The sequence below is a fragment of the Brassica oleracea genome, chromosome C9 (assembly GCF_000695525.1).
Source record: "Brassica oleracea var. oleracea cultivar TO1000 chromosome C9, BOL, whole genome shotgun sequence".
NCBI lineage: Eukaryota > Viridiplantae > Streptophyta > Magnoliopsida > Brassicales > Brassicaceae > Brassica > Brassica oleracea.
The window spans coordinates 18,415,939-18,427,650 of record NC_027756.1 but is presented as its reverse complement, the minus strand read 5'-3'; the positions used below and the strand labels follow the sequence as shown (position 1 = coordinate 18,427,650).

Sequence of the window (11,712 nt, the reverse complement as noted above, 5' to 3'; positions counted from 1 at the left end):
TTTGCGACAGAATTGGAGAGGATAGAGACGTTACAGATATGCTTCCCGGACTTCAACATCATTCATGTTTCACGGGCGCGCAATAAGATTTCAGATTTTTTAGCTAATACTGCAAGATCCTTCCATAAGGAGTTATTTTTTATTGGTTGTTCTATTCCGGTTTGATTACCCAAACCACCTCAAGTTTGAGTAATAGAATGGCCTTTCGACGTAAAAAAAAAAAAAACTGCTTAAAGGCAATATAAATACAATTCACTATCGTGTACTTAGTTACCCACTAGCCCTTCAGAAGAGACAGAAGCAATTGTCATTGCTTACTTTTTTCTATTTTGTGTCTCCAACATCTATCCTCTAAGCCATCCACCCACCAACCACCCTAGACATCCACTAAATATATACGCCAGATGGCAACGTCGACTTCGTCAAACCCAGTACACCAGCCGCCACAACACAAAGTGTTTTTAAATTTCCGGGGAGCTGATCTACGCCTTAATTTCATAAGCCATCTAGTAGGTGCCCTTCAAATGGAAGGAATCAACTATTTCATAGACGAAGATGAGATGAGGGGAGAAAAGCTAGAGAAACTCTTCAAGACGATTGAGGAGTCGAGCATCGCGATTGTTGTTATTTCAAGTAAGTACACGGAGTCAGAATGGTGCTTGAACGAGCTGGCGAAGATTAAAGAGTGTGTGGAGGAAGAGAGAATGAGGGTATTCCCGGTGTTCTACAAAGTGACAGTCGCTAGCGTGAAGGACAAAAAAGGAAACTTTAGGGATTATTTGACAAAACTTAGTTCTGATAGAAAAGAAACATGGGAGAACGCTCTCGACTTTGTGACCTCGAGGTTAGGCCAGACAGTGGACGAAAAGAGGTATATACATAGTTTTCTTTGTTTTTCTATGCTTAATTCTGAAATGAAAATTGTACGCAGCAAAACGTTAAATTTTTTGTTAGACATAATAATCTAAAACTTAGCTTTGATTAAGCTAGTAAAAAGTTTATTTTGGAAATTTTGGCAGCGATTCGTTTCCAACATGATACTTAAAGTCACTGAAATAAACCCAAAATTTCCGGACAAAAGTTTAGGGAAAATTTCATAAAAATATTTAAACTAAATTAACTAAATTTCATTATAATTTTTAATACTTAAAACTTTTTTTATACTCCCTTTAATACATCAACAGATTATTTTATTTATTTAATACACCAATTTTTAAAATGTGCTCATTTTAATATTTAAATTATATTTATTTAATCAAAATATTAATAAGTTTAAAAAAAAAACTTAAAATCTACAAAATTCAAAAATAAATCTTACGATTTCTAATTTTATTTTAAGATTTTAGGAATAAATAAATTAAATTGTGGATAACCTTTACAAATTTTAATTTTAACATCCCATTATAAAGAAGATGATTTTATTTCCATCCCTTGAAAAAAATTAATATATCTTTGTACTATATTAATTTTTGTCAAATTTGTATCCATTTCAAATGTGTCGTTTAACACCACAATCATGGAATCTATATTTGTATTCCATGCTTCAATTTGTATTCCATGTTTTAATTTAATAAATATATGTTTATATTATATTTAAAATAAAATTTTCAACCAATCTTAGAAATATTTTTGATGATTTCATAAAAAATAAAAAAATTCAAAATTAAATCTAAAATAGGGAAACGAAAATCAGATTTTATTGTTAACAAAAATTATATTTCACTTTAAAAGAAAAAGTTAAAATATCATATTTATTTTACATAACAAATCCACCTTATATTAACAAAATAAATATATTTAGTCAATTTTGTAGAATACATATTTATAGAACTATTTTTTGAAAATCAATGAAAAATATGTTAAATGACGGACTATTCTATTTTGATTATCACATTTTATTGTTTTATATAAACTGGAGCTAAAAACATATATTTTGTTACAGATATAAAACACATTTTTATAAAATAAAATATATATATAATTTTTAAAAAATTCATTAAATACAATTTTGTTAACAAAAAAATACCTATCTTTTGAAATGCGGGTCAATACCAACACTATAAAAAACATTTTAAAAAATAACCGATCATAAAATTTGACAAATAAAAATAAAACGAAACTTGCACGGTTGCGCGGATCAAATTCTAGTTCTAACTTAAAAATTAAGTAAATTTAATATTTGATGAATCACTCAGTTTGAGAAATTATTCACACTTTTACCAAAGCAGTTTCCAACATATGAAAATTCAAAGGAAGTTCTCCGATGTAAATTTATTTTCTTACTACGAACCTGATGCAGCGGAAATTACAATAAATACAATGATTATTATTTAGTTTAAGAATACTCAATGATCAATGTTTTCCTCGATCTGTTGATTTTAAGAGTATCCGAAAACTAGAATTTGAAAATACTCTTATGAGTGTCTTAGAAACCTCTCTAATTTTTTTTTTTATTAATCAAATCGTAAATTAAATACAAATTTAAGCCTAGGCGGCTGGCTATATATAAGAAAACTGTAAAATTATAAAATAAGAAAAATAATTATCTAAATAACTAATAAAATAATAAATAAATATTTGTAGACTTGGAGTTATGGACGCCTTCATGCACGACGATGTCTTGCAGTACTTTATATTTGATGAATGTGTGCATAGTCATCATCATAAGTATCGTAAACAGGATCTTCAATAATTTCTATGTAAATTTTTTCTTCACTTTCCATGATTATAGAATCGAATTTTGACTAGAAATTAAAACACTAGTTCTGATACCACTTGATGGAGCGGAATCTACTATAAATACAATGATCTTTATTTAGTCGAAGAATACCTAAAAATCAATGTTTTCCTGGATCCGTTGATCCTAAAAAATACCCGGAAACTAGAGTTTGAGAATACTCTTCTTAATGGTTTATAGACATCATTTTAGGAAAATTCATTTTATTAATCAAATCATAAATTGAATACAAACTTAAGCCTAAATAAAGAAAACAGTAAAACCCTAAAATAATAAAGATAATTATATAAATAAATAATAAATATTAGAAAATATCCCAAATTTTTATCTGCATCAGAACCCATTATAAAATTAATTTTACATTAAGAAAACCAGTTATTAAAAAATAGATTGACTATTTTAATGAATAAGAGATAATATTTGATTAAGTATATTCAGTTCAGGTTGTTGGAATTTCTGGGGTTTTTTTAGTAAAACTGAATATTTTACATTCGTCATCAGTTTTATATCAATTTGGTTATACACAATTTGTTTAGGTTATGTTCTCCAGTGATATTGTAGTTCGAGTTTGCACACAAAATTCTAACAAAAATGAAAATTAGTAAAATCTAAATATAGTTTAATACTATAATACATAGTTAACTAAAATTGTAAAAACATATTCTTGCCAATTAGTTAATCTATTCAATTTTAGAAAATGGAAGTTTGATTTGGGTTCGATTCTGGAAATTTGGTATAATTTTTTTTGGGGTTAACCTTCTCTTTCTTTTGGTGTCAATCATAATTTTTCTCAGTCCTAGACATATGTGAAATTTGAAAATTACATTAAGCACATTAAGGCTTTTACTCAAACATTGTTAACTGAAAACTGTATCGTTAACAATAAATATTAAAATGGAGAAATTCAATACTATTTTAAATAATTTAATTTATATTATCACAATTGAATAACATATGGAAATAATTAAGGCTGGTAAAATAACCAGAATCCAAAAAATTTTGACCTGAATCAAATCCGATAAAAAAGAATCTGAATCGATCTGAATCCGACGTAAATACCAAATGGATCATGTTTTAAGATATTTCGGATTATGGATTTATTTGAACCGAACCTGAACCCAAAAAAAAAAAAAAACCAAAATTTCAAAATCTCAAAAAGAACTTGTACTAAACCCTATCTCAATCCCAAATACATATCAAAAAAAAAAACAATTAATTATTACATGAATAATTAACTCAATATTTTTTCTAATATATAGTTTTTATTAGGTTAATATTAATGTTCTTATGTTTTAACAATTGCATTTAAAATTCAAATATGAAGAAGTTTGATTTTGAAATTTAACAACTTACACTTTTTTAATAAAACTGCTCAGAATATCTCTTTAAAAGGTTTTATTTATTATATATAATAATTAAAGTTTTAAACATAATTGTTAACATGTTAGTTAAACACTTAACTATAAACATTGTAATTATATAGTGATATATATATATATACATATAACGAAAGTTAAATATTAACATTAAAATACAAAACTAATACCAAAATTAAAAACACACAAAATTGTTTAAATAGTGTAATATAGTACTGTTTATATAAAATATTATTTTTATGGGGTTATGTAATTTGATGTAATAAATGTTTTATTTTAATAAAATTCAAGTTTAGTTTAAAAATTAAAATCAGTGAGGTAATTTTAAATCATTTCAAATAAAAAGAGTTATTAATAATATACAAGAAATTAAAAATTGAGTATAGTAAGAAGATAAATTGTTTTAAATACCACAAGTTAGCTACCAATTTTAAAGATACATTCAAAATACTCTAAAATTTTGGTTTAAGGTTTGTTGATTATTGTTTTGGGTTTAGTATTTAAGGGTAGGTTGAGTTTATAACCTTTTATAAATGTTATATAATGATTTAAAATGTTTATAAATAATTTAGAAGGGTTAGTTTAAGCTTCTTTTTTATCACAAACGTAATTATATATAAAAATGGTTGTTCTTTACGGATAGTTTTGAAAAGTGATATCAAATTTGGGATAAAATTGAAATTTTTCTCATTAAGAATTGGGATGTGGGGAATGAGGGAAACCACTAGAGATGATTTTAAACACAGACATAAACTTTCTGTTAAAAATTAGTGTGTGTGATATTTGAGTTTAGATTTAGTGATTTTTATGGTTTAGTATTTACGAGGTGAAGTTGGGTTTATAAACTTCTAAAAATATTCGTAAATATTTATAAATTATTTATAAGGATTAGTTTAGTCTTTTTTATCACAAACTTAAAGTATTATGAAAATGATTATTTTAAAGGTAAAAATGAAAAATGCTATCAAATTTGTAGTAAAATTGAAATTTTCCTTTTAAAGTATCCTAAAATTTCTTCTAATCAATAAAATTTACACAAAATGTCTTTAAATTCTCTTAATATTTTCTTACAACACTATCTTAATATCCAAATAAATTCAAATCATTGATCCAAATTGAAATGTTAACAACCTTTTCATATTCAAGAATTATTTTGCATCATATGTTTTTTCGGATTCCCTTTTTTGTGTCTTGTGTGGTAAGACTATAAAACTGCAGGAATAATATGTTTTTGTTTGTAACTTGTTTAGTTGCGAGGGAACTGCGATTAAAGCAATCGTAAAGGCAGTAATGAGACTGCTAGATGACATTTCAACAAAGCGAGCAGATGGTCGAGGAGGGACACAGAAGAAATTGCTGACAGAAAAAGGAGCAGAAGACAGGACTTGTTCAGACACATCTTCTTTGTATGGAATGGAGACACGCACAAAGCAATTGGAAGATAAGTTAGAACTTCAACCGAAAGTCACTCGCATTGTTGGTGTTGTTGGGATGCCAGGTATAGGTAAGACCACTCTTGCCAAGAAAGTTTTAGAGAAGCAGAGACAGAGATGCAAATTCATGTACACGGTGTATCTGGGTGAGATCTGCAAGAAATCAAAGTTGCTTCCCCTCAACAGACTGCATGAAGACCTCCTCCTTGAATTATATAATTGGAAAAACAATGGGAATGAGAAACAACAGATGAATTCCAATTTCTCACTAGACAAATTTAAGGCTGGCTTAAGCAAGAAAAAAATATTTGTTGTTCTTGACGATGTGAGTGACAAGAAGCAGTTAGATGCGATTCTTGAGAATAGGGAGTGGATATGCGAAGGAAGCAAAATTGTCATTATAACAAGGAGCGAATCCGCTGTAAAGGGAATAGTCAATGATACTTTTTTCGTCCCGGGGCTGAGCCACATTGATGCGTTAAAGCTCTTCAACTACCACGCATTTTCTAGTGCAGACTATTGCGGCGACCCAGGTCTTAGGAAGCTTGCAGAAGAGTTTGTGGATTACACACGAGGACATCCATTAGCTCTCAAGGTACTTGGGGGTGAGCTTCATCTGAAGGATAAGGCATACTGGGAATCAAAGCGAGCAATGTTGACTCAAGGCCTGAGCAACATAATTCAAGATGGCTTGAGAGTACCTTATGACGACCTTAGCGAGCACCACAAGAACGTGTTCCTCGACATCGCCTGTTTCTTTAGGTTCGGTGATGAGAATCATGTGAAGAGTTTGTTGGATTCTTCGCTACATGATGATGATATTAAAGTTCTCGCAGATAAGTTCTTGATCAACATTTGTGCTGGTCGACTGGAGATGAATGATATGTTTTATACTTTAGCGATGGGACTCCTTTCACAAGCATCCGCTGAAAACACAAAAAGCGGTTGTAGGCTCTTCAACCATGGGGATATTGTTGGTGTCCTAAATACCAAAGCGGTAAGATCTCATTTCTATATTATTTAAGCTGACACATTTCATGTATCATTCTTTGACCAATTCTAAATTTCTCATTCTATTTACCAGCAAGCAACCAAGGTCAGAGGAATATTCTTCGATGTGTCTCAAGTCACGAAGAACGTGATGTTAGATAGTGACACATTTGCAAGCATGGGTGATCTCAGATACTTGAAATTCTACAATTCTCGTTGCCCTAAAGTATGTGAATCTGAATGCACAGTCAACTTCCCTGACGGAGTTGAGTTCACATTGCAAGAGATTCGGTATCTCCACTGGCTGAAATTTCCATCCGAGAAGTTTCCACAAGAATTTGACCCCAGGAATCTTATAGACCTCAAGCTGCCATACAGCAAGATGGAGCAGATTTGGGACGGAGACAAGGTACGTTGAGCCTTTATTTTATTGGAGTCAAATGCCAAATTTTAACTAAATTTTTTAGTAGTTTTTGAAAAAAATACACTAAATTTTTTTTCCCCTAATTTACTGGGGTCAGTTGACTATGTACCTATATATATTATTTAATATCTAATAGTTCCTGAAAGATATATTTTTAGACTTTTTTTGTTCTATTTTTTTTTTTCCTGAAAGATGACAAAAAAAAAGACTTTTTTTGTTCTATAAAAATAGATTTTTAGTATCTTTAAATACTTGCCTTAATTAATATTTCCTAAACTGTAGATGTTTGGATTGAATAGATGTTAATGGAAATAAAATAGCATAAAATACTCTAAATAATTTTTTTAAAATAGCATGTACTGATATTTAAAATAATTTTTTTAAATACTTTTTTTTTTAAAATAAAATACTAATTATTTTTACTTTTATTATTATACACTAACTTTGAAAAATATACTGATTTTTACACCCAAACTATATTGATCTTAATCAAAAATATTTATAAGTTTCAAATTTTCTTAAGAAATCTTCAACTTAACAAAAAATCTTTAAAATTCTAGTTTTATTTTAAAGTTTAGGGCTGAAAGTACTGAAATTGTGAATAACATTTAATTTAAAAAAAAAATTTGGAATGAAAAAATTAAATTAGTTTCAAATAGCCAAAAAAAAACAAATTAATTTTAAAATTGAGACTAAAACTTTTAGTCTACAATTTAAGATTATCCACAGTATAATTAATTCACTCTTAAATTTTAAAACATAATTAGAATGTTTAAGAATTTTTCAAAATTTTAAAGATAATTAATTTTTGTTAAAAACTTATCTATATTTTGATTAAAATAAACATATTTTAATTATTGAAACCCCTTATATATTATTTAAGAAACATTACAACATTTGATCTGTGACACCTGTCACTACTATAATGATTTTAAGAATTCTTAGAAAAATAGGTTGATTCATCTAAATATATAATATGATTTTAATTAAACTAATCATGTAACTTATTATGAATGTATAAAAATATTCTTCCTTATATCCTTAAATAAAAGCCAGAGAATTATCTAATAATATTAAAATATATATGACAGTTAATGATTTTGAATAACAAAGGTTTGATAATAATATGTATATCCTCTTTCATTTCTATTTAATTTTACACTATTAAAATAAATTAAATAATCACATTAACTATATAATAAATTTTTTTCATATATGTTATATTTTCAGTTTTTTAAGACGGCTATAGATTAATAAAACCATTAAAAGTCTCATATTACAAAATTGTTATCAATGGTTTCTATTTTTTGTTAAAAAAATACAAATGATCATAAAATTATATGTGTAGAAAAATTCATTTAATAAATAGTCATGTTGAAAATATTATATATATATGTTAATATCAATTAAATTAAATTATATATCATGTAAACTATATAAAACTGATTTTTTAGATTTATTTGCCATAAAATTATTGTAGATAAATAACAATGATTTTTTTGATTTATATGTTTGCGCCAGTTTAATTATACATAATAGTTAAAGACTTATAATTTTTCAATATATATTTTATTATTTAATAATATGTAAAATGAAAAATAATAATAGTACATAAAATATATATATACATGTGTGTTAAAACTTTTAAAAGTTGATCTTTAAAAAAAGAAGGGTAGAAAATATTCTAAAATTTTATAAAACCAGTAAAATAATATTTTTGTTGCTGACAGTTTTCTTTACATTTTTTTGTCTGTAAAATTATTTATGAAATTCACATAACTGAGGTTTTCAACAATCATTGCGTCAATTGGTAACCAAACAACTTATTCAATCTTTTCTTGTAACATAGTAGATCACAAATAAATGTTATCAGATACAACCTACAGTTTCGAAAAGCTAGTCTCATTAATGGTGACTGATTAAACAATATACGATAAGTAGTTTTTTGTGCTTTGATAACAATAAAGCATTATTTTCAAAAATCATGCACTTCTTCATGCATTAACAAGACCTTGTTTTCGATCACAGGATGCATCAAAACTAAAGTGGTTGGATATGAATAACTCGTGTAAGCTGCGCACATTGACTGGTTTATCGCAGGCTCGAAACCTTCAAACTTTAAACCTTGAAGGCTGCACAGAACTGAAGGCGGTTCACGAAGAGGTTCAGAACATGGATAGTCTCGTATTCCTGAACCTGAGAGGATGCACGAGTCTCGAGTCTCTTCCAGAGATGAACTTAATCGCTCTGAAAACTCTTATCCTTAGCGGCTGCTCAAGGTTTGAGGAGTTCCATATTGTTGGAAAGAATCTGGAAGAACTCTACCTAGATGGTACAGTGATAAAAGGACTTCCTTCAACGATAGGGGACCTCCAAAGTCTAGTCTTGCTGAAACTGAATGACTGCGTACACCTTTCAAGCCTCCCCGATACAGTCGGAAACCTAAAAGCACTTGAAAAGCTGATACTTTCTGGTTGTTCAAAGCTTGAGACATTACCAAAGTTTCAAACAGCGTTGAAGACTTTACTATTCGACCGAACAGGCATATATTTCCCCCAGCAACTGCCATGTGGAAGCTTCTTGTTATCATCTGTGCGACATTTATGCCTGAGTAGAAACATTTTCAAAAGCTTGCCGAGCGAAATCAGTTTGCTATATCATCTCAAGTGGCTTAACTTGAAGTATTGCAAAGAACTTAGTTCTGTACCAGTGCTTCCACCAAATCTTGAATTGTTAGATGCACACGGTTGCATTTCACTTGAAAAGGTGGCGGACCCATCGCCTCTTTGGTTAGGGGAAACTAAGCATATACATTCCACGTTTAACTTCAGTAACTGTAACAAACTTGATCAAGTTGCAGAGAATAGTATTGAAACCTACGTTCGGAGGAAAATTCAGTTGATGTCAAATGCAGTGGCCCGATACGACGAGGTAATATTCCCTTATTTTCTAGAATATGATGAATTCTAAATAGATAAGGAAAAATATGAATACAATAGTTAATTGATATGTTCTAGTGAATTTGTATGCACTGTTTTATTTGAGGAATTTATTTCTAGAGTCGTTACATATTTATGGTTCCCTGGTAATACCAACATTTTCAGGGCTTTTTTCTCGATGTTTCGATCAGAATCTGCTATCCTGGTTGGCAGTTACCTGTATGGTTCAGTCACCGAATGGTTGGGTCAGTTTTGAAGGCAGAGTTGCCAAGGCACTGGAGTGATGGTGGGATTACCGGTATAGCTCTTTGCGCTGTTGTCTCATTCGCAAACTCTCAAACTCAGAATAGCCGTCTTTCTGTAAGATGCACGGGAGAGTTCACGGAGAAAAACAGGTCTCGTATCCGCTTTAACTGCATTCTTGGAGGCTGCAATGAACACGACAGCGACAAGCCCATGGAAATCGTATCTAGTCATGTCTTTATTGGCTACATGAGTTGGTCTCGCATAAACAAGTGTAATGGAGAAACTGACAATAGGAATGATTGTGTTGCTACGGAAGCTTCCGTTAAAGTCCAAGTGATAGACGGGACAAGGCAGGTTACAAACTGCGAGGTGCTCAAGTGTGGCTTTAGTCTGATCTATGCATCCACTGAAGCTGATCATGGCTTGTCACCGAAAAAATCATCTGGTGTAATTTCCGCTACAAATGACGTCATCCATGGTGATACTGGAAGCAACACCCAAAGTGAAGAAAGTTATGATGCAGCTTCATCAAGAAAGGACAGTGAGATCAGCGAGGAAAGAGGGTCTGAAACTGACTATGATGCAGTGAAATGGTTGTATCTGCAGTGAAATGGGACAGGAAGAGAGCTCAACCTCGAGGGTGATACCAATCTCAAACGTAAATCAATTAGTGTTGGTGATTCGACAAGTTGATAGAGAGCGGAAGCTTAGGTAACAAGTAATCTAACAAGAACTTGAAAAGAACTTGCAAGATCGATAGATTCTTGGCGCGTTGATACTCTCAACGAAGCAAGAAGGTCTTTTGATATTGACGATACTCTCGGCAAGATCAAAATAGGGTTAGAGTACTCCTCTAAGTGCTTTTATAAGCTCTGTACGTAAACTGAAGTTTTATAAATCAAAGTAGTGTCCCCAATACAAAGTCTAAAGTTTGATATATAAACTAATTCTAAAAAGCCAAGTCCTAATTCGAAAAGGAAATCTAGTATTATCTATTCCTATAATTAAAAGGAAAACCATACGTAAAGCTCAAGTAAAGGCCGAGGTTTGAACGAGGCCCATAGTAAAGACGGTGTGCTGCATCAGGTTCCCCCGGGTGGCGGAGGATTCGTCCACGAATCTTGAACGTCATTATCGCCATGAAAATGAGAAAGGTGTTTAACATTGAAGACATCCGAAGTGCGCAAATCCGAAGGGAGCTTGACGCGGTACACATTTGGATTTATGCATTCGACAACCTCCACTGGTCCGATCTTCTTGGACTTAAGTTTGTTATATTCGCGCAAAGGAAGGCGCTCTTTTGTAAGATACACCCAAACCTGGTCTCCTGGTGCGAATAGAACTTCTCGTCGTTTTGAATCTGCCGCCAATTTGTATTTGGAAGCTGCCTGTGTTACATTTTGTTGAGCTGTCTGGTGTAGTTCCTGCAAGTTGTCAACAAACTCAATTGCTTCGCCATGATGGCGAGTCAAGTCAGGTACTGTCGCGAGGTCCAACGGGCAACGCGGCACGATGCCATAAACAACTTTAAAAGGGCAAAACCCCAGGCTTCGGTTCAAGGCATGAT

At 30.7% G+C, this 11,712-nt stretch overlaps 1 protein-coding gene across 1 annotated transcript; it reads left to right on the top strand.

Annotated features, from left to right (window-relative positions):
• The first annotated feature begins 291 nt into the window (after positions 1-291).
• Positions 292-10,829, top strand: LOC106313988 (disease resistance protein RPS4-like). The gene is made up of 5 exons (XM_013751941.1): positions 292-871; positions 5,364-6,543; positions 6,631-6,945; positions 8,989-9,891; positions 10,065-10,829. The coding sequence occupies exons 1-5, from the start codon at positions 405-407 to the stop codon at positions 10,752-10,754; spliced, it is 3,555 nt and encodes a 1,184-aa protein (XP_013607395.1). The 5' UTR covers positions 292-404; the 3' UTR covers positions 10,755-10,829.
• Positions 10,830-11,712: the final 883 nt, after the last annotated feature.

What these genes read in the sequence shown, in the direction of transcription:
- LOC106313988 (XM_013751941.1), top strand. Translation starts at nt 405, where the DNA reads ATGGCAACGTCGACTTCGTCAAACCCAGTACACCAGCCGCCACAACAC. An exon ending in AGATTTGGGACGGAGACAAG is followed by an intron (nt 6,946 to 8,988) that starts GTACGTTGAGCC and finishes TTTCGATCACAG; the next exon opens with GATGCATCAAAACTAAAGTG. An exon ending in CAGTGGCCCGATACGACGAG is followed by an intron (nt 9,892 to 10,064) that starts GTAATATTCCCT and finishes CAACATTTTCAG; the next exon opens with GGCTTTTTTCTCGATGTTTC.